The sequence below is a fragment of the Camelus dromedarius genome, chromosome 4, assembly GCF_036321535.1.
Source record: "Camelus dromedarius isolate mCamDro1 chromosome 4, mCamDro1.pat, whole genome shotgun sequence".
Lineage (NCBI taxonomy): Eukaryota > Metazoa > Chordata > Mammalia > Artiodactyla > Camelidae > Camelus > Camelus dromedarius.
Window position 1 is genome coordinate 29,357,067 of NC_087439.1, and position 23,465 is coordinate 29,380,531.

At 44.7% G+C, this 23,465-nt stretch overlaps 1 protein-coding gene across 4 annotated transcripts in view; it reads left to right on the forward strand.

The window, feature by feature from the left end:
* LYPD6B (LY6/PLAUR domain containing 6B) overlaps window positions 1–22,537 on the forward strand; it is a 175,036-nt gene extending 152,499 nt beyond the window's left edge. For all 4 annotated transcript variants that reach the window (XM_064484765.1, XM_064484767.1, XM_031451373.2 and 1 more), the window contains 5 exons: window positions 314–372; window positions 14,626–14,777; window positions 17,829–17,927; window positions 20,222–20,352; window positions 21,809–22,537. In XM_064484765.1, coding sequence (XP_064340835.1) covers window positions 14,663–14,777; window positions 17,829–17,927; window positions 20,222–20,352; window positions 21,809–21,973 — 510 coding nt within the window. In that variant the 5' untranslated portion in view covers window positions 314–372; window positions 14,626–14,662 and the 3' untranslated portion in view covers window positions 21,974–22,537. The remainder of the gene's footprint in view (window positions 1–313; window positions 373–14,625; window positions 14,778–17,828; window positions 17,928–20,221; window positions 20,353–21,808) is intronic.
* The last annotated feature ends 928 nt before the right edge of the window (window positions 22,538–23,465 follow it).

Below are 23,465 nucleotides of genomic sequence, written 5' to 3' on the forward strand. Positions count from 1 at the left end.
CAATCCCCGGGTCAGCCTTCTCTCAGGGGTTTCCAGTGAAAAGAATTTTGATGTTCATCAACCAGAAGGGAAGAGGAGAGACACCTCTCTTTTGGCCTCTTTGATGTCTACTGTTGCATGCCACGGTTTTAAAAAGTACATTCAAGGTGTGCTTTATTTTAAGCACAAGGTAAAAGGGGCTATTTCAGGCATTATCATAGAACACTTTCTCTGCCAGTGGGAGTTTTATGGTCTGGAAATTGGTACAGAATATGGATGAGATCTCAATGTACATTTCGAGCTGAACTTTTTTTTTTTTTTTTTCCCCTTTCAGGTGTCCTTGAGTGACGGTAGCAGGAGTGGAAGAGGAGAAAAGAAAATTGATTAAGAAAGGTGAGGACAAGTGAATCTGGAGGTGAAGTAAAGGGTTCCTCTGGGCAAATGAAGCTACTAAGACCATTATACCAATTAGGAAGGTTTGGGACTGTAGAAGGTAAGAGGTAACCAGAGAATAACTACTGGGCAGTTCAGGAAAGAAGATCTCTAATTTAAGTGAGAATTCCATTGTCACGTGAAAATATTGTGTTGTTTCTTGAAATACAGGATTTTAAGGGAGGAGAATAGGGGAAGGTACCATTGCATTAATACGGGATTCTGGTTTTCAGTGAATGTATTTTTTTTTTAATGTTTATACAATTTTCAAAGGGTACTTTGCATTTGCAGTTATGACAAAATACTGGCCATATTCCCCATGCTGTACAGTATATCCTTGAGCCTGTCTTACACGCAGCAGCTAGCATTTCCCACTCCCCTGCCCGTGTTGGTCCCCACGCCCCCACCAGTAAGCACTAGCTTGCTCTCTGTGCCTGTGAGTCTGCTGCTTTTTTGTTACAGTCACTAGTTTGTTGTATTTTTAAATTTCACATATAGGTAATTACTGATCTGTGTGTTGTTGCCATTTTGTTCATTGTTTTGGGGTTGTTTTTGCCAGTCTTTGTTTTCCTTCTTTTCTTCTCATGATTTGATGATTATCTTTAATGTTACATTTGGATGCCTTTTTCTTTTGTGTGTGTGTGGATCTATTACAGATTTTTGGTTTGTGGTTACTATGAGGTTTTTGTATAGCAGTCTGCATACATATATAGATATATAGATATAGACACATACACACACATACATACATACGTGATGGCTTTCAGTTGCTGATCTCTTGATTTCAAATGCATTTCAAACCCTGCATTTGCACTCTCCTCCCCTCATGCTTGCTATTTTTGGTAACTCATTTTACATCTCACTGGTTTGTGTCCCCCTTAACTGCTTTCTGTGGAAACAGATGAGGTTACTACTTTTGTCTTTCCCTCTCCCTACGAGCTTTGTGTGGGGATGATCTGCCTTTACTGTATGCTTGCCTGGACCGGTGAGCTTTTTCATTTCGTAATTTTCTCGTTTCTTGTTGTGGCCTTTTCTTTGTCGTCTGGAGAAGTTCCTTTAGCACTTGTTGTAAAGCTGGCTCGGTGGCGCTGATCCTGTTTGGCTTTTGCTTGCTTGCACAGCTTCCGATTGCTCCGTCAGGTCTGAACGAGCACCTGGCTGGGGAGAGTATTCTTGGTTGTAGGCTGTAGGGTTTTCTTTTTCATCATTTTGTATTGTGCCACCCCCTTTTGTCCTGCAGAGTTTCTGCTGAAAATTCAGCCGATAGTCTTATGGGAGTTCCCTTGTATGTTCTGGGTTGCTTTTCCCTTGCTGCTTTTATCTTTAACTTTTGCCATTTTGATTGCAAAGTGTCTTGGTGTGTTCCTCTTTGGGTTGATCCTGTGTGGGTCTCTCCGCACTGCCTGCACTTGGATGTCTGTTGTGTTTCCTGGGTTAAGGAGATTTTCAGCTGTTTTTCTCTTCAAATATGTCCTCAGGCCCTTGCTCTCTCTTTACTCATTCTGGGGCCCCTACAGTGTGAATGTTAGTGCGTTTGATGTCCCAGAGTTCTTTTAAAATGTCCTCTTTTCTTTTCATTCTTTCTTCTTTTTTCTGTTGAGCAGCAGTGATTTCCACTACTCTGTCTTCCAGCTCACTGATCCGTTCCTCCGTACTATTTAGTCTACTATTGATTCCTTCTAGTGCATTTTTTTCATTTCAGTTATTATATTCTTCATCTCTGTTTGGTTGTTCTTTATATTTTCTGACTCTTTGTTAAAAACGTCTAAATTTCCACTCTGTGCATCCGTTCTTCTCCCAAGTTCTTTGATCATCTTTACAATCTTTACTCTGAACTCTTTCTTGGGTAGACTGCCTGTCTCTGCTTTACTTAGTCGTTTTTCTAGGGTTTTACCTTGTTCCCTCTTCTGGAACATGTTTCTCTGTCGCCTCACTTTGCCTAAGTTGCTATTTGTATTTTTATATATATGGCAGGTCAGTTATGTTTTTCAGCCTTGGAGGAGTGGCCCTCTGTAGGAGAAGTCCTATGCTTCCCAGCAGTGCACTCCCCAGGCTGCATGTTGTAGGGGTTCCCGTAAGAGGGCTGCGTGGACCCTTCTGTTGTGATGGGCTGACTATGTGGGCAGTCTGTATGGTAGGCTTGGTTGTCCCCTAGCCCGATTGGTAGTCAGGCCCTGCCTTGTGGGGATGGGGCTGGTTAGCAGGGCATGGTCATGAGGCAGCTGTCTGCAGAACCCCGGGGGATCCCAGGGCTAGTGCTGGCTCACTGGTGGGCAGAGTCAGGGTCCAGAAGACTCTGGGGCTTCTGCCCACCCCCTGGCGGGTGAAGCCATATCCTGCGGTTAGTGCCAGACTTCTGGCAGGCAGAGCTGGGTCCTGGAGTCTGGCTGTAAACCCCAGGGATTCCATTCCAGAGCTTATTTCAGATCGTTGCGGGGGAAGTTCCTGACACAGTTGGGCATGGTGTCTGAGGTGTCCTGAAGCTTGCGTTAGCCTGCTGGTGTACAGGGCCAGGGCCCAGCTGGACCCAGGCTAGGGTCTGGCTTGCCGTGGGCAGGCTGGGTCTGCAGGTTGCGAGCTCATAGTTTGCTTGCATCTAGGGTCTGCCCCTTGGAGGGTGAGGCTGGTCTAGAGGTTGGTACAGGCTTCCTGGAGGGAAGGGCTGGTGCCTGCCCACTGGTGGGCGGAGCTGGGTCTTGGCCCTCTTGTGGGCTGGGCCATGTCTTAGGGTGTGTCCAGAGGCAGCTGTGGCTCAGGAAGTCTTAAGGCAGCCTGTCTACTCCCAGTTAGTTGTTTGGCCTGGGGCGTCCCCGCAGTGGCACCTAAAGGCTGTTGGGTGGGGCCAGGTCTTGGTTCTAATGAGCCAAGACGGCAGCCACCAGTGCAGTGTTCATGGGGTAGAACCCAAGTATGACTGTCATCGGTGTCTGTGTCCCCAGGGTGAAGCACAACCCCCCACCACCACTCACCCTGCCCCCATCTCCAGGAGACTCTCTAAGACCAACTGGCAGGTTTGGCCCAGGTTCCTATCAAATTACTGCTTTCGCCCTGGGTCCCAGTGTGTGTGATCTTGTGTGGGCCCTTTAAGAGTGACGTCTCATTGCCCCCAGTCCTGTGAGGCTCCTGAAATTAAGTCCTGCTGGCCTTCAAAGCTAAATGCTCTGGGGGCTCATCTTCCTGGTGCCAGACCCCTGGGGTGGGGAGTCCAACCTGTGGCTCAGAGCTCTCACTCCTGAGGGAGAACCTCTGCAATATAATTATTCTCCGGTTTGTGGGTTTCCCACCGGGGGCTGGGTGGGTATGGGATTTGACTATATTGTGAGTCTGGTCCTCCAGCCCCTCTTGTTGCGGTTCCTTCCTTATGTCTTTAGTTGTAGCTCTTTTCTGGTAGGTTCCAGTCTTTTTCATCGACTTTGGTTCTGCAGACAGTTGTGACTTTGGTGTGCTCACGAGAGGGGGTGAACTCAGGGTCTATCTACTCTGCAATCTTGTCTCCTCCCCTCAGTGCAATTATTATAGTTAAATAAACTTCTATCTCTGTGCAGATGTGTATTAGGTTCTATGATGCAGTAAGAGAGTGCAGCCTTGAACATCGTAAAGCTTCAGTGCTACCTACATAACAATGTGTCCATTTTTCCCAGCTCTTTTATTGAGGTTCAGGAATCTTGCTTTAATGATGTTCTTTAATGATGGTAGGAGCAGAAAAAGCTGAATTTCAATGGACTTGTGATATTTGTATGGGATTATGAAGTATTCTTCAGTTAAATATATCTTAATATTTTTATTTTCTTTCTAAAGCCTTCATTCTTGCCTTGATTGGTTTGTAGCACAAATTCGATTGTTGGCTTTCTATGACCCGAGAGTAACAACTGCTCCTGCACCCCCCTGGTAAAGAGGTACTGGTTACTCACTGCAGCATTTCCTGTAATCCCTGCGGTACAGCCCGTCCTGATGCTTTGGTTTAGTGTGGCTCTTTTCCTGGTGTTTCGAGACTGGATTCAAGGCTTAGTCAGGGTCCTGCAGGAACCAGATGGCATACTGAGAGCAGTGTTATTTGAGAGGATGTGTAAGGGGCTGCTGACGACAGTGTGGGCTGGGTTTAGGGAAACCAATAAGGCATCATCCCAGCCTCCAGTCAGTGACAGAGAGAAGCCATTTCTATCCTACACGCCTGATGGACAAAGGGCTAGAATGGGTACCAGAACCCAGGAGGAGTTAGCAGCAGAGTCAGGCACCTGGCGGGAGCTGAGGGACACGATGGCAGCCTGGCAGGGAGTGAGTCAGGGGCAGAAACACTGTGATCTCGCTTTCTTCCCTCCCTCCTGCCTGCCAGTTCCTGCCATTGGCCAAACCAAACTGGAAACCGTTGGAAAAGGGAACTGTGTGCCTGGTCTGCGTAGCGCAGCTCCCCAGGGCACAGAGCGGGCTGGGGGAGGTTGGAGGGTGGGGCTGGAGGAGCCAGAGGTGGAAGCCCAGCGGGGCTCGCGCCCCTGCACCCTTTTAGGGCAGCTTGGGAGGGTCGTATGGTCGTAGCCTGTTTAAGGCCCAGCCTAGTGTGTGTTGAACAACACATGAATACGCTAGGCCATCGGTGGGCAGAACTTCAGCTGCTGAAAACAGAGTTCTCAGAGTCTTCACTTGGCTAACCCAAAACCTAAATGAACAATCAAAATGGAAACAGAAATTCTGTTGGTGGAAAAGATGAAAAAACTTTTTTTAAATGGTAATGCCTGCCAGTGTTTGAGGCTTTGGGAGACTTTTAGCGCATTTCCAAGCAAGGCCTGGAGCTGCTGTGGCCAACCAGGTGCAAGCAAGCGCAGTCCTGTGTCCCCAAACAAACCCCAAGCTTTTGCCAGGGTGGAGGCGAGCCCGTGGGCCGAAGCAGACACAGAAAGGTTTCACAAGTGAGAAATATTAGAACTTGGGCCCTTACAGAAGAGTGGGAATCACAAGGTAACGACACGTGTGACAGCGCAGGGCCTGCTGCTTTTTAAAGCAGACTTTGTAAGAACTGCCCATTATTTAGACAAAGACTGTAGATTTGCCAGAAAGCAGATAAATGGAAGTGCTCTGCTGAGGCCTGGGTATTGTGCCACATCCGCCCTAGAGCAGTTTTCCTAATGCTGGTCTTCAGGGGAACTTTACACTCTTGTCTCACATGTGCTCAGATAATCATAGCATTTGAGAGCCGAAAATACGTATTTTGAATTTCAGTCTTAAGTCTAGCCAGACATGGTATAATCTTAATGATGTTGGCTGGTACGTAATTCATTGAGGAACCACACATCTCTATATTTAGCTTTTAAATTTATTTTCAATAATTTGACAATTAAAGCAGCGATGGGTAGGGCCACACTCTTTCTCCTTGAATCCCCACAACTCTCTGCAAAATAGATACTTAATATCTCTTTTTTACCGATAGAGAAAGTCTCAGAGCAATAGAGGGATCAGCCAGCTACCGTAGCGCCAACTAGTGACAGGGTGAGAATTTGCACCCAGGCCTGAGTGCCTTCAAAGGCCCTTCTTCCCCCGTTATCCTAAGCAGCATTTACGCTTGACTTTACCCTCGTAGGATTGTGAGCCGTTGCTTAAATGTCATTTTTCACGTTGCAGTTAAAACACTATTTAATGCACATAATTTTTCAGTTTCTACTGGGAATATAAAATGATACACCTATATATCTTTATATATGTACTTTTCCTTCTGCTTCAAGTGGTAATAGTGACAATTTATGGAACAAGTGACATGCTGTAACTTTGTTATATATGCAGAATGCAGGCATTTTTTTTTTATTAGGATTGCTTTTATAAGCTGCTCAGCTTCCAGAGAATTCTTTGAATAATCTGTTCTGGATTTTGTGACTCTGCAAAAACTCAGCACTTAATTCTTTTGCCATTGCATGCAGTTTATTGTTGGTTTTTAAATGCCCTGCTGTTTCAGAGTAATGCCCACAATTTAGACAGAATCAAGAATCATTTGAGCTGGTGCTATAAACAATGGTCAGCGACACAAAGCCCTCGGATGGGAGAAAGACAACAGGACAAACGCATAGTAACAGTTCTGCATCCAAAAGCCCTCCCAGTGGACTGTGCGGGCACTGAAGGCAGCTGACATGATGGGTAATACAATCTCTTAAACAGAGTTCTAGGGACACTTATCACATGGCACATAGTTAGCACTTAAGCAATTAATTCATTCAATAATATATATGTGTGGATATGCATATGCAGATGTACACACATATAGATATGCATCTATGCACACACACATATCCAAATGAACTTACCATCTAAGATCTCTGCTTTGGTACAGACATTCCATCATTTTAGAATATATACGGAGAGGTTCAAGTGAGAAACACACCAGTATACACACTTTATTTTTATGATCATTGTTCTATGTCAGCTGAGACTAAACGAAGTCAAAAGTGCTAGCCATCACCTGCGTGCCTAGTGGCCCTGAAAGCTACAGTTTCTCAGTTGAGTCCCACGTGCCACGTGTTGGACTGTGTCCCTGGGATGACACTCCTCCTCCAACAGACGCAGAATAATGCTTCCTTAGCCAGCTCTATTGGTCAGCTCAGCCTCAATTTCTACTATGAGATCTTTGATTGCTTATTAAAAGAGCTGAGTTCAGTACAGCAAGCCAGGATAGGGAACATAAAAACGACGTCCTTTGTGCCTAGCCTGTGTTGCCGCTGAGTTTATATCCGTGCAGGTCTGCCTGGGGAATTGCCCACCAATGCACCAAACACCTGGGCGTCTGCGGCTCACCTGCAGGACTTCCGTCCAGTTACCATATCCTCCTCTCAAATTGAAAAACAGCCCTCTCCCACAGGAAAAGTATCTGTCATCTGCCTGCCTGACAGTGGAAATATCTTCATAAAATTACCTCTTAGTATTATGTCCTTCTTAGTATTATGTCCTTGGCTTTTTTAAAGAAATGGCCAAGTGAGGGATGCATCTGGAGTTCTTCAAAACAAATTTCAGGCATCACCCATATGATATAGATATAGTTTGGTACTCTATATAAAAACGCATAAGGCCCATTAATTTGACAAGTATCAGGGAGAGTTTTCTTTTATCAAATAATGAGAACACGTGTCCCTTGTGTGTCTCCCTTGTCTCCTAGGAAGTAGAGAGCAAAGGGCAACACGCAGCAGAGGAACCCCACTCACAGAAGGGGTTAGCATCTTTATCCTCAGCCGGTACCGTTTCACTCCATATTTTGAGCATCTTAATGCATGTGACTTGGATTAAGCCTCCTAAAAATCATTTATAGAAGCAAGTTGGGTAAAAAGGTGAAGGATACTCTCAAATGTAATCAATTAATGTCCTTTTTATTAGGTCCCTACCGTTTGTCCAAGTAGTTCAGTGAAACATGGCAAACCAGTCTTGATTCTTTTTTTTTTAAAGGAGTCCAGTTTCCAGCTCCTAAACATCTAAGCTTTTTAATCTCTTTCCTGCGAAGTTATTACCTTCTTACTCCTCCAGTGTCATGAAAGCCTTCTCAAAAAGATGTAAAATTATGTTTGACAAAAATGCAGCTGAAAAGCTATTACTTTGGAAGTGTCTTTTAGCTTTTTCTTAAAACTTGAATCACATTTAAAAAGATGTCTTTAAAATTGATTAATTTCTTCACCCAAATTACACACTTACGGGCCCTGTATTAGTCATGATTAGATTTAAAATTGATTTGCATAATGAAATTCTTTTAATATTAGCACTGTTGTAGACATTATCTTGTATCACGCTGCGTGTAGTAGGAAAAACTCCTGCCTTTAGCACTGCAGAATGTACGGCTTTATGTTTAGAAATGAGATGCTCCGTTCTGTGAGTTTTTGATCCTGTGCTTGGTCGGATTTTCTTTACACTTTGTATTCTTTAAAAGGATACAGCAGGAACCTGAAATACCATGGTAATACTGTATTATTACATTTATGACTATGGCATAACTGGAAGTCTCCATTAATACCCTTCCCCCACAATCATGGAATATTAGAAATGGAAGGAACCTTGACAGTCATTCATTCCAACCTTCCACTTGGTTGCAATAGAGAGAACTTCTGAATCTTGTTAAGAAATGAGTGCATAGAACTCAACACAGTTTCCTAGATTTGGTCCCGCTGCTGTGGGCTGTGGAATGGAGTTGGGCAGTGTATCCCTTGATCTGATCTCTATTCTGCTAGTGTTGTCTGACGCAGCTGGAGGAGGGTAGGGGGAGAAGACTCCTAACATTTCTTGAGTGCATCTAAGTAAAAGGTGCAGTTACCTATGTAATTGTACTCAATCCACACAACTTAGAAAATGTACCTACTTGGCTCTAAGCCTCACTTTTCTTATCAGCAAATGGGGACAATGCTTCTTAACTCTGTGGTCACTGCATTACTAAGTGTAGAACGAGAATTTTATTCTAGGTCTTTCTGAATCTAAAGCCTATTGTTTTCCCCCTCAAAGGTGACTGTATTAACTCTTGACAGTCACAGCTCACTGGCGGCTCATGTTGACTTTGTGGCTCCAATAACGTATGATAGCCCAGGGACTGTCTCTCTTACCGTTGTGTACTGAGTGCTCAACACAGTACCTAGTATGAATGCGTGACTTACAATCATGCTACTTTCAAGTTTTGGACAAGCTGTCGTGAGAGGTTGAACCATGATGCTCCATTTCCCCCTGGAACGTTGTTATGCAAGAGTAAACTCCGTGATACTCCATGGAGATTTTGTATTTTTAGATAAAGAGGAGGGATTGAGCATAAGCTCAAATTCTCTATTATATTTTGCTTCAGGCACACAGAAGTGCTAAATTAAATATCTTTAAAATGAAATTAATATTTAAGCTTAGGGGAGAAAAAGAACACTTCACGTACCAGAAACAGAACCTGTCAGAGAAGGTAAAAACCGAGCCTTAGGAGCTGAGCTCTCAGTGCCCAGGTGAGGTTAGCAACTGAAGCCTCAGTTCCCCTCAAGGAAATGCTGGGGCAGAGTCTCAGTCTAGATCTATGAACGCTCTTTCTGAATTTGATGGGAACCAGAATATCCCCAGGGGCCAACTTCCCCTAACAGCCAGGAGCAAGCAGTGCCCCTCTGGGGGTGGGTGGTCAAGTTTTCCGGCAGATTTCTCCTTTTGAGAGGAGTGTCTTCATCTCTTCCACGATTTCTGAGTAAAACTCCAGCACTCATTTTGAATTCCCTCTTTGCCTTCTCTCCTTTTTACAAGAGAGGCCAGGCCTATTAATGCTTGTCATTAAAGCGTCTCATTGCGGGATAAGTAACACTTGCAGGAGGTGTGAATGCGAGTGTTGAGAGGCGTGTTGGACTTGGTAGAGCTGCACCCCTTAAATTATCTATTTTATTCATTTGTTTTATTGGCGGTTGAGGTCGGCCTTGTGCGCACTGACTCACTTTTAGCAATGGTGCCAGAAGTGCTGGTCGTCACCGCCTTGGTTTGGTCTCCTCTTTTTTCAGATCTCCTTTTGAGCCCATCACTTCTTTGTCATCATTGGACGCTCTGCCAGCTCCTTACTGCCCACAACCTTTGTTATGACAGGTGGTCCTTATAGGTCATAGCTGATGGTGTTGGTTCTAGACCAAAATGTATTTATTGATTATCTACCATGTACTGAGTGCAGGCCTAGGAAATACAAAAAGTAATGTAGGTCCTTTTCTACCTCAAAAGAGCTTATGATGTCAAGGACGTGCCACTTCCTGAGGCCCCCACATTCCTTAAGGATGTGTATAGCGAGATGACGACTGTGGCTCAGACCTGGGGAATAGTCATCCTTCTGACCATACCTTGTAGGTCCTTTACTCCGGGCAGTCATGGGCCAAAGTCTTCATGGGGTTTCCTGCATTTAGGAATCTGCCTGCCTGCTGTCCCTGGAATACCTGGGAGGTGCCTGTCCCTGCTGTATCCCTACACACGTGCCTTCCAGGAAGCCCTTCCTTCTCCTGGCACAGACGCACACTGCGTTCTGGAACAAGAGTTAGTATACTTTCCAAAGAGAGAGGACTTCCAAAATAAAGGGAAGACTACTGCAGCTGAGGGGCTGCTGACCAGGCCTGCTCTCTGGGAAAGGTGGGTGATGGTAATGAGCTCGGTCTGGGGAGGGATGTTTGGAGCTACCCTTGAGTTTGAGAAGTGTGGCTCAGATACCTAAGGTATATGTGGAGCTTTCTTAGTGTCAAGATAAGAAAACATCCAAGTTACAAGAAGCCGAATCACAATGGCTGAATTCTGAATCAGCAAGCAGCTGTTCTTAACCATGAGGTAGGTCTCAGATTCCTTTGAGAGAGTAACCCAGGCGGCAGATATGTGCATGGACACAGAATTTTGCAAGTAACCTTGAGATGCTCACAATCCCCCCTCCCCGATATGAAGAATTCTGCTCTATGTGATGGTCCTAGAGAAAGTACCAGGACAGTTTAGTCTAACTTGCAGTAAAGATTTTTTTTTTTCCTTCTGGAGCAGAACACAAACTCTGCTGTAACCTTGTTCTACAAGAAAGATTGCAACAGGAGCCGACTCAGCAAAGTCTCAGCAGATGATTTTTAGTCCAGAGTCTCCGTGAAATGATTCCAAATGTAAAACAACCTTCAGATACTATAATTTAGTCATTTGCTTTTTCATTACCCTCATGTCTTTTGGTTGTGAAAAATAGAACAGTCATGTTAACACAAACCTATACACTGAAAAATAGAGAGAGATAAATGCAGGTGCTTGAGGAGAAAAGCAGTAAGTAGTAATAGGGTCTGAAGCCTGCTCTGGAAAATATGAGACGTTGTTATTTAGCACTTCTCCTCATTTGGCAGGTGAGAGCCTTTGCAGTTTTGGAGAATTTTAATAGATTAAGACTGCTATTTCAGTTAAAAATGGAAATGGAAATACATCGAGCCTATATGGAAGCATATTCCTGTGGTTTTTCACTAGTTGGCGCCTCCCGTAGGCTGGCAGCAGCTCTTTGGGCACGGCCTGAGGGGTGCTGTGTTCCAGGCAGTGTGCTGGGTCTTTGCACGGGTGGCCCTGAGCCCCCTGTCCTCGGTTGTATAATAGTCATGAGGCTACATTCCCTGCAGTGCTCTTTCCAAGAAAGGAGAAACCAAAACCCAAGTCTAATTCTCAGGTGTGTCGTTCCCTCAGTTGTCTTCAAGTCTTCTCTCCAGAGGAGCTTGTGCGGTGTATGGGGAATGCTGTATTCCTCTCTCTTCACTGTTACTTGCATTCCCTAATTCCAGGAGCCAGAAATCAGGCTCGGAGTTCGGAGCCAGCGACTACCCTCCAGAGACGAAGGCTTCTTGGTATTTTTAAAACCTAGATAATCTGAAATTAAGTTATTTCTTGCCTTTGCTAGCTCTGCGATCCTGGCCGTGACCTGTAAGTGCCTGTGTGGCCTGCCCTCCTCCCCCGACTCTTTGTTCCCCTCTCTGTGTGCTCCAGTCACCTGGCTGCTTCCTGAGTTCCCATCTGAGGACCTTGGTTTCTTTTCCCTTGATTCTTTGCTTGGACCCTTTCTTCTCATGTTTTAATCACTTGTTCAGATGTCATCTACGCAGAGAGATGTCCAGGCCCGCCATGTATGTAAAGCAGCTCCTCTGCGTCATCAATGTGTCACCTTCTCTTGTTTCCTCCGTAGAATTTATGACGATCTGAAACGATGGGTTTTTTCCAGATTTACTGCCTGTTTTCTCTCTCAAATGCCAGCTGCCTGAGAGCAAAGACCTTGTTGGGGATCTAGTGATAAAAATGTGTAATGTACTAAGTGTCAATAATGGCATGTTGAATGAGTGAATGGGCTTTTGTCTCACTGAGATTCCATGAGGAAAATGAAGGGTTCTGACTTGTGATTCCAAAGTGGGTGGGGGATTTGTTGATAATAATAATGCTTATTGGTAAGAATTAGCCAAGTGCTGAGCACGTAGCTAGTTAGATAGTTCAAGTGCTTTATGTGTATTAACTAATTTAACTCCTACAGCCCTACAAGGTGTTACTATTATTACTCCCGTTTTATAGATGCAGAAATTGTGGTACAGGGAGGTTAAGGAACTTGCACGATGCTGCACGGATAACAGGCGTGAAGGCAGGTACTTGAGCCAATGCGCTTTACCACCGAACAGAAAGTGCTTAATAAACACGGCTTTACCCACGTGCCCAGCCCCGGCTGAGAGCCCTGTGTGCATGGTGTCGTTCAGTCCTCCCCTCTGCACCGGGAGGGAAGGACTATTGTTACACCTCGTCTACAGAGGGGGAAGCTGAGGCGTGGAAGGCTTGAGCTAATTGTCTCAAGTTCCGTAGTCGCTTTGGGATGCAAAAGGGACTTGAATGTAGGTAACATGGAATCTATGATCTTAAGCATCCTCTCCTTGTTACAGGGACACTTGTGGGTTTCTGTTGGAACACGGTCATTTTGAGGTTTGTGGATGAGGGAGTGGTCTCCCCAACTCAGACAGTCTCCACTGATGTAGAGGAGTATCCATTACTTAGCTACAGATTCATGATGAATACAGAACAGTCCAACTCAGAGAAAGGAACAGGAGAAGCAGAATTTGTGTCGATATAACCACTTGTCTGTAAGGAAGAACACAGTTCATTAAATGTTCATTTCTTCAGAAGGAGCATAAGAATGGGATTTAGAAACCTGGTAACTGTGAAAGGTCAATTTTGGTTTCTAAAATGAACAGGACAGAAGTAAATATGTATTTTTTATATTACTAGGGCCAAACTGCACTGAACTAAAATGCAGTGTAGGAAGTGTAGCACTGTTTTGTGAAACTTACCAGGTGTTTCTCACCCTGGGTACTTCTGCAGGACCTCAGTTCTCAGTGGCAGAAGCCATCTATAGGGATGGTATGACGTTGTGGCCACATTCTGTCCAATAGCCAGTTCTTTATAGGTAGGTGGTACTAACCACACCTGTGAAGCCGGTGCTCACAGCACGAGAGGAGGGAGTAAGAGCCCTAGAACGCACACATTCTTATCTTGGCTTCAAACAGAATATCCTGTGTGAAGAAATATGCCCAGAGATGTGGAGATCAAACTTTTCTTCTTTGAAAAACTCCCTAAACCCACTGAGACCAGTTGAGTCAGCAAGCAGAACATGGGTTCAGCCAATATTGTTGAACCATAAGATTCCAACATCTTCATAGAACTTGTATCACAAGTGCTCTTACACATGCAATCCTGCCCAAGCCTCTATTTGATGCCAAATGTGTGGGCAGGGTGGGTGTTATTAAGCCACTTTACAGATGAAGAAATTGAGGTTAATAGTTTTAAAGAGCTTGCCCCAGGCCAGGCTGCTCACAAATAGCAGAGCCAGCACCTGGACTGAGGTCTTTGGACTCCAAGTCACATCCTTTTCCTGCTGCCCACACCTCCTTGTTAAAGAGAACCTGTCGGGGGTGATGCCACAAGCTCTGAGCATCTCTCCTGAAGATTTCCTGACTGTGAGTCTGCTCCTGGAGTCAGAACCTGTGCGGCCTAAGATGGAACATCTCACTCAGTGCTGTGTGCATGCCTGTCACTTCACGGGTCCCAGCCCTGCCAGCTTTAAGTCGATGACAGTGTTGGGCAGCTTCTGTGGGCCAGGACCAGCGTTACGCAGACGGCTGTAACTGCTTCTTCCAGAACCTCCTGCAGCGCCTCCTCGCTCCCGAGGGGACAGAAGCGGGTGGGGATGGCATTTCACAGTGACTCCTGTGTCTCTTCTCAGTGTCTGTGTGCTCCGGGGTCCAGCAGGGTCTTTGTTTCTCAAATTCGTTGTCCTCTTACGCACTGTCCTTCCTACTGCTCCAGCTTTGAGTGTTTCTACCCAGTTTTGCTTAAAAAGCTGCAGACTTCATCCAGCCCAAGTACTGACTCGGAGTGGCGTTTCAGGTAGGAGGCTCAGTGACTCCAGCTGAGCGTGCCTCCAGACCCTAGTTATTAAAAGACTGGGTGATTCAGCGCAAAGTACACTGGCCCGCCTGGGGCCGCGAGGGGAAGGGGGGCCGCCGGGCCAGGGCTGCTGCTCGATCTCTGGAACCCGTAGGGCCACCAGCATCCAGAGGCCTGACCAGTAGAAGGCAGTGATGGCTTACCTGATTGGGAAGGGTGCTGGCCCTACAGAACAAGGAGATGGTTGAATAGATTTGAATAATCAAGCTTTCCAAACAGAAGTAAAATATACTCTATGAGTGCTGTGTAAAATGCAGATAAACTCAACCAGTGTCTTCTCCGCAGGTCTGTGAGTTTTGGACTTTCCCACGCCGGGGTCAGAATGCTGCTGCTCTGCCCTGCCCTCGCTCTAGCTGTGGTCCAGACCTTTATCTTCTCAGAAAACTGGGCGTTTGCCAAGAACATCAACTTCTATAACGTGCGGCCCCCTCTCGACCGTAAGTAGTGGTTGTCGTCTTTGGGATGACTGTTCAAAGTCCCTGTTTCCACCTATAGTAACTTTGCCTTTTCTGGAACATTTGGTTTATACCCAGAATAAACCAGAAAGTCGCCACGCGTCCCATGGGTAAGGTTAACACATGGTGTCAGAAATTTTCTGTTTCTTTAAAATGGTTTGGCTTCCTGCTGATGTCTCCGAGGAGTTCTTGTTTAAAACGATCTTCTGAACACAGTGCCTAAGAATGGCTTTAGCAGGGGAAATTCAGTGTTCTTGGTCAATCTCTTCCTTAGAGAAGGATGTGGCTATGGGACGTTCCTGCATAAATTAGCTATTCTTTCAAATGGTCATTAACCATGTTGAAAGCAGATTAGCATGTGTAAAATTTGAAGGGGAATACTACTTGGATTTTCATTAATATTCTGCACAGTCACCACTGAAAAAAGCTGTGAAACTCAACTTCCCCAGTAATAATTTAAAAAGTAAGAAAATAGTGTAATTATCTATAGGATAATAAATATTAATATTTCATATACATATGTGTGTGTGTATATAGACATATATATATTATATTATATATATATATATTCTCTCCTACTCTCTTCAGACAAGTAAAACTTCTCTGATAGACTTTATAGAGACTTTGTTAGAGATAAAAAATTCTGTGGTAGAAATGTGAATGCTGGTGGTCCCCATACCTCACAGTAAAAAGCCTTTAAAACGACATATTCCTGGGTCCCTTCCTCTGAGATGCAGCAGTCAGGAGGGTGAGAGGCAGAGTGTCTATTTTCTCTTTTCCATCGTCCTCTCTTTAAGATAGCCCTCCCGGTGCTATTGACGCATAGCTGGGTTTGGGAACCACTGCCTTTATACTTCTCCTAAATGAGGTCTGTATGGTTACTGCCCTGTGCTTTGTGTTTTGTTATTTAGGACATTCAGTTATTAGTGTGTTTACACACACATATACTACAGTATACCCCACACACCTTGAACTACCATTTATTACACATTTCCAACTTGGTAGATTGTCTATGCCATGCCTTAAGCTGTCAGTACACAGAGTTTCCATAAAATCTGAATTATCGACAAATTTTGAACTTTCTAAACCTAATGCAATTTTATGATGAGAAAAAATTATTTAAAAAAGCAAAAAGTAATATTTGGTCATTATAGAAAATTCCAAAGACACAGGAAATATACAGAAGAAAATAAAATCTGTTCATAATCCCAAGATTCAGAGTGAGCTCTTCTTTACATTTTTGGAGTGCAGTTGACCCTTGAACACGAGTTTAAGCGGCCTGGGTCTGTTTACACCTGGATCTTTTTCAGTGGCAGTTACTGCAGGACTCCATGATCCACGGGGGGGTCACATGGAGGGCTCACTATTAATTCCACAAAGATTGTCAACTGCGGAGAGGGCCGGCGCCCCAACCCCCACAATGTCTGAGGGTCAACTGTATTTCTTTCCATTGATTTTCCTCTGTGTGTGTTTTTAAATATGTGACATACTAAGATCACACAAATTTAACTTTGCAGCAGCTTTTTTTTATTCCTGTTCACTATATTTTGAATATTTTCCCCATGACTTTGAAAGTATTTTTATGTCTTATATTTAATTTGTGTAATCATATTGCTGGCTGTAGCTTATTTAACTATTTCCCCTTTACATTGGACCCCCATACACACACACACACCATCACAAGCAAGCTAAATCTTAATGCTTCATTGAAATTATTTTCAAATGCATCGTCCTCTTCAATTGGCTAATGAACTTAGAATTGATTCTTGGAATTACTAAATCAAAAGTCTGTGCCAATTTATGTATTAACTATTCACCCGCCGGCACTGAGTTTAGTATTTTTTTAAACTGTACTGAATAGGTGAAAATGGACTTCATTGTTTCATTATTTATTTACCTACCTATTTCACTTTTCTGCATAGGCAAAACTGAAATGTATTTGCTATAATTAATTTTGTGTCCCCTGAACTTCAGGTTTTGATGTTTCACTCTTGTTTTCTACGTCGATACATATCCTCCCCTTTATGTGTACTATCCACTGCTTTCTAATTATAACTCAACTTGTGGTCAGGTAACTAGTGGGGTGCTTTGGGATTCACCTTGATCTCTGTCTGTTTCAGTCTCCAAAAATAGGAAAATTGAAAGTTTCGCACAGGGCTTGATACTCTGGCCTATAGAGAAATGTCAGATTTATTCTACTTTTGACTTCTTGCCCATCAAAGTAAGATACAAAGCAGGGTGCGGGGTGGGAAGCATTGAAGATAAAAAGAACATACTGGTTGCTCTCAGTCCAGGCTGCCAGCAGCTCATAATTCTTTCCATTACACCCTTACCTGAGTCTAAGGGCCTGAGAATTACTATCATCCGTATATTAAATGTTACATTCCTGGTCAAAGTCTGATTTGGGGACAACTGATGTTTATCAAATGAGATTACTTGTTTGAAGTTAAACGTAGCTGTGACGCAAGTGCATACGGAGGGAAACCACACGGTTTGACTTGGCAGGGACTCTACCAGACGCTTTTCTTGCAGCCTCCTGTTTAGTCTTCCCAATACCTCTTACAAGCCATCGGGGTCCTCACCCTTATTGTTATTATAGACATTATTTCTTAGAGGTTCAAAGTCACACGATTCATTAGTGAGAAGGGCAGAACTCAACCTTGGATTAACCTGACTCCAGTTCTTTTGAGGACGGATCAGATATCTAAGTGTTGGTCCCAATACTGCCACCGCCTTTGCCCATACGCTCAGCCCTCATTTACCCCCAGGCTCTGCATCATCGCAGCCCAACACCATAGGTATTCAAGGTGGCTCATAGAATCATCCTCATCGCTCTATAGTAGATATTCACAGATAAAATATTTAAAGAAAAAAAAATATAGAAAATGTCCCAAAGTCTGGCAGCTGAGCCCAGGTCCACAGAATCATAAAATATTTCATTTGCTCTAGTAAAAGTTGCTAATTTGGTACCATATTTGATGTTTGAAATTTTTATCTTTTAACCACACTGTTTCTCTTCACATTTTTTTTAAGCTACCCCATTTCCAAACAGCTTCAAGTGTTTTACCTGTGAAAATGCTGGGGACAATTACGACTGTAATCGATGGGCAGAGGACAAGTGGTGCCCGCAGAGTAAGTGTGCTGAGTTTGGAAGACTCTTCTGTGATCACACCTCATCTAGCTCTCCCTCACCTGGCCCTGGGCAGAGGCATCGCACATGATGAGACTAGCAAACCAACAAGCTGACGATGCTCTTGTCAAAAAAAAAAAAAAAAAAAAATCTGATTTCTATAAGAACACCCAGACATCAGACTACTCTGAAAGGACATGAAAACTGACAGCAGATCCTGGATTTATAGTTGTGTGTGCCTTGAGGAAGAATTTCTTAAACAGTATTTACCAGTGAGAACAAATAACCACAATGTTGATGAAGGCATTCTAAGAATGTCAGAAATGCCTGATGCTACCTCTAGAAAAGTCCTACTTCTGGGCTAAAGCAAAGCACGTTTATGTATTCTTGACATACAGTGATGCTTGGGAAACTCGTTCATTTATTCAGTAGACATTTGAGCATCGTTTGAAGTCCCCAATAGATCCCCAGGGCCTAATCCAGTGCCAGACCCATAACAGGCGTGCAGTAAATAGTTGAGTGGATGCCTTTGACTAAGTAGCTAGGAAATTTCCTCCAAGGAATGTCCATTTGAACTAACACTCAAATGACCTGGAGATTGGGAGGAAGATCGTGCCAGGAAGGGGAACAGCAACTGCAAAGGCTGCAAGAGACCAGGTTTGGCTTCTTCAGTGAACAGGAAGGGGCTGGCCAGTGGGAGATGCAGAAAGGATGGAGATAAGGACGAGAAGGGGACACCAAGTGGGGTCTTTCGTCATCTTTGGGTGGGAGAAGCTGGTGACTTGGACTAAGGTGGTAAGAACATAGGGGGTGAGAAGTTGAATGACTTCATACCTGTAGACTTGGAGGTGAAGCAGACAGGTTGTGCTGGTGGATGTGGAACTGGAAAACTCTTAGAACTATAAGGAGGTCAGGCTATTCAGATTTTAGGATGCACTGGTTTTAAGGTTTTCAGGTATAAAAGGCCAACAGAAACAAACTCTTCAAGAAACACACACAGCTCCCCTTTTTCAGTAATTGAAATGCCTTTGCAGAACGTGCAGGGGCTCCCTTTCCTGCTGAACCCCGAAGCCAGCAGCTCTGGGGGAACCCCCGACACAGTGCCCAGTGCAGCACCAGGGGTGCTCAGAGGCAGAACACACGCGAACCATAGAAAACTGCCTCAGCTGGAACCTTCCCTTCCACCTCTTTCTGCCAGTGGGAGGGTGCCTCATTTTCTTTATCAAAAAATGAAGATACTGTAATGACTTACCTATCTTAAGGCTTACTGTGTGAATTGAGTGAATACACAGTGCGCCTGGTTAGGAGTGCACACTTAATACTGTTACTATCACTTAAACCTGACAACAACCCTACCAAACACCAGCGCACTTACCACTTTGCTGAAAAGAAAATGAGCTGGAAGGGTCTCACACGGCGTGCTCCCTCATGCTGCCCTGTATTGTCGAGTCCCCCATGCCCGGGCCCCCTCATTCTATGGCATCCCTGCCGTGCTCCCTTCTCAATAAACCGAGAAGCACCTCACTGGCCTGAGATAACTGCAGAATAAGAGCAAAGTGGAACTTCCTAGGATATTGCATGAAATCACTTTCTGGAAAGAACCTTAAGTAGTAAAGTGTGAATAGTTACAGGTGTAAGTGTAATTCCTTCTAGAAATGAGCTGAAGCTAAGAGTTAACCAAAGAAAACATGGAAACATTTGGAGGAAAAGTCCCCTTGCCTCTCGGGTCCGGGGTCAAACCCAGGCCCTCCTGCAAGCTAGCCGTGCTCTCTGCTGCTGAGCTCTTCCATCTCACTAGCTGCCTTAGTTTCCGCCACACTCACCTTTATCTTTCAACTCAGGGGGTACGCTCGGTTCCTGATTCCTCACCCTCTCTCACACAGGGCTTGTTTGCCACATGGCCTGTTATTATAAGAAAGAGATGTCAAATAGCCCAACAAGAAGTGCTCTGACCGACTGTTTTACGTCTGGAATTCCTATTTTATGTTAGTGACAGAGCATGTGCTCCTGGGGGAGAGACAGAGTCTGACATTTTCTTATGAAATGAGTAGACCTATGGTTTTGATGAAAAGCTTGCCCAGTTTTTCCTGAGCTTTCCCTGCCTCCAAAGGATAACTGCCCATTTATGTTCATTTTAGAAATACACATGTGCTTCAGAAGCGAATGCCTTTTCAAAAATGCCACCTAGAAACTTAAGGATCATCCTGAATTTTAGGCATTTCTCAAGTGCTTGTTGAATGTTTCTCTTTTGCAATGTGAAAAATGAAGGGTTTTTTTTTTTTTCTTTCCTGCCTAGATACCCAGTACTGTTTGACAGTACATCACTTTAACAGTCATGGACGGAGTACATCCATCACCAAAAAGTGTGCCTCCAGAAGTGAATGTCATCTCGTGGGCTGCCACCACAGCCGAGACTCTGAGCACACGGTAAGAGGGTGTGTGGGTGGCTGGGTTTGTAAAGGTCTTGTCTGAGGGTGTCTTGCTAGTGATGGTTGGTGGTGTATAAAGGGGCAGTAAGGATAAATATTAGGTCAAACATGTGTACACTTTTTGGAAAGTCTCCCTTATATTGATGCAGTGGAGATGAAAGAGAAGTTGAAGACTTTCTGTCCTTCATCAAAGAGGAATGTTAGTGAAAACAGACGATAATTCTCAGGCTACAGAGCTACACCCTGGGGTTTAAGCCCTGGACTTTGGGTGACCTGTCTGAAGTCAGCTCCAGAAGCCCAGGAGGGAGACAGACCCTCCAGCGCCCAGCTCACACATTCTGTTTATGACCAGAAATCACCAAGATCACTGCACAGAGAAGCTGGAAGGTGGCAAGAGGAACATGGTGACACCTTTTACAAAGGACACCTTGTCTCTACTGACTACCTCTGCTTAGATGAGGAAGTGAGAGTCTGAAAGATTAACCCCAACTTGTGAATGACAGATATATCTTAGATCACTTGAGCTTTTTTCATTTTTCTCCTTCCTTCATTTTAAATGAGCAGTTTCCTCTTCCGTCTGCCTAGACTCCTGAGATGTTTGAGAAAAATTTACTTGGAAGTATGTTAATTTCATGATATCTTCGCATTTGCTTGAGCCTCTGTGTACAGAAGCTGGTTGCCGCCAATGGCTTTTAGCTCTGGCTACACAGCTGAATCTCCTGGGGAGCCTTTACAGGCTCCGTTGCTGGGGTGGGGCGCCCTTGCCCGACTGGAATAGCACTTACCCGGGAGGTCCTGGCATCAGGATTGTCTTTAAAGTGCCCCGAGCTGCTTTGGGGGTGTGGCCATGGCTGAGCACCACCGGGGTAGGTACTCTGTCTGACCCGGCCGTCCTGGAAGCCATTTGATGTGGCTGCTTTATCTTGGACGCCTCTGTGACCGTCCAGATTTCTGCGGTTGAGGCATTTTACCAGGTAGCGTGACAGGAGGGTGCTTCCCCTGAGAACATCTTGTGCTTTCTCACTGCCCGGCAGCCATAGGTAGTGAGCCATTGCCGTGTTAGTGATAGGAGTCAGGTGTTAGACGGTAGCATCATCACTATCCCTAACAGGTGGCACTGAGGAAGGAAACCAACGACCAGTCCAGAGGGTTCCTGGCTTTAATTTTCCAGTGTTTCTCCTTACCAACAACCATTTGGAAGAATTGTTGATTCGTCACGCGGTCTTATTCAGTTGCCCTTTCTCCTCTTTCTCTTGCTTATGCTTGGGTTGATGCAGATAAATCACAGTTAAAATGAAAAGACTCTCAAGATGGTCCTTACTTTGGGGTAATGGGAGGAAGGGAGCCCCCAAACCTGGATGACTCATGAACGAGAAACCAACTCTAATTCTGTCCGTCCTCAGAGCTGAAGAAGCCTTTTGTGTTCCCCTGTTTTCCCCTTCCTCTGGTAACAGGAGTGTCGGTCTTGCTGCGAAGGGATGATCTGCAACGTGGAATTACCCACCAACCACACCAACGCCATCTTCGCCGTGATGCACGCCCAGAGGACGTCTGGTGGCGGCACTCTGGCGCTCTACCTCCCAGTGCTGGCCTGGGTCTTCGTGCTGCCACTGATATGATGCCTCTGTCCCTGGGAGAGGCAGAGACCAGCCCTCTGGGGCACAAGCTAACAACTGTGTAAACAGTGAACTTTCGACTGAAGACCAATCTTGCATTTGGCGCATTGGACCCCAAAGCAGAAGCCAGTTGTTTGCTTAGCTAAGTGCTCCTGCACGAGGTCACTGGGAAGGGGACTTGGCAGGGACTGAGGGGATTACGTGGCCGTTAGGCCGTCTTGATCAAAGGGGCTGCGTTTTGTCACTTCTGCAAGGAGGAGTCTGCTGGTGTCTCCAGGGGAGTGGTAGCTTCTGCTGTCCCCACCCGACTGGGCCTTTAGCTGGAAGGACTCCTTGCCCTCATCGACTCTGTCAGGGCCTGCTGGGTCAGACCCTCTCATTATTTGATTAGCTCAGAGCATCTCCATGAAATCTAACCCTTCCCCTGATGGAAAGCCATTTCCTCACCAAAGGTGTAGGTGATGAGAAAGGCAACCATAGAAAGAAAACCTCCAATTGAACTACTTTGAAGCCCACTTGCTAATTGTGGGGGAAAATAAAGGTTTTAAATTATACAATGTAAAATGAGTGCGTGTGTAAAATGCATGCTTGTGTTTCTTAGCTGACCTCAGGTGAAATACATTAACCAGTGTCATAAAGGAGGCCAATTGAAGTATGCATCACATGTGAGATGTTCCAGCTTAAAGTATAAAATTCTATGCCACGTGGCTTAGATTTTTTCTCTTGGGGGAAGGACACTTCTTAGGGTGCTAAATGCAAAATTAGTGAATTGAGAGGGTCAGGAACCCTTCCTGGTCAACGAGGGTGACGCCTCATGTGTACATCAGGTAATAGCAGCTCAAAGTCAGAGACACTGGCAAGATGGCCCTCTCCCCTATCCGGTCAGCTCGTCTCAGTGTTGGAGCCACCGAAAAAACCTTTCTAAACACATGCTGAAACATTTGGTCCCCTGGTCTCCTCTCCTTTCCTTCTTGCAACACAGTCATAGAATTTCAAATGAGCAACTTCTGTTTCTAGAATCCTGATTTCCCATGAGATATTGAATATAGTTCCCTGTGCTATACAGAAATTTGGTTTTTATCTATTTTATATATGGTAGTTAATATTTGCAAATCTTGACCTCCCAATTTATTCCTTCCCACCTCCTTTCCCTCCAGTAACCGTAAGTTTACTTACTATGTCTGTGAGTCTGTTTCTGTTTTGTAGATAAGTTCATTAGTGTCTTTTCTTTTCTTTCTTTTTTTTTTTTTTAGATTCCACATATGAGTGATATCGAATGGTATTTTTCTTTCTCTTTCTGGCTTACTTCACTTAGAATGATGATCTCCAGATCCATCCATGTTGCTGCAAATGGCATTATTTTATTCTTCTTTATGGCTGAGCAGTAATATACTGCTGACTGCGCGGCTTAAACAGAAACATTTCATCCTTACGGTTCTGGAGGCTGGGAAGGAGCCAGCAGATGTGCTGTCTGGTGAGAGCCCTCTTCCAGGTT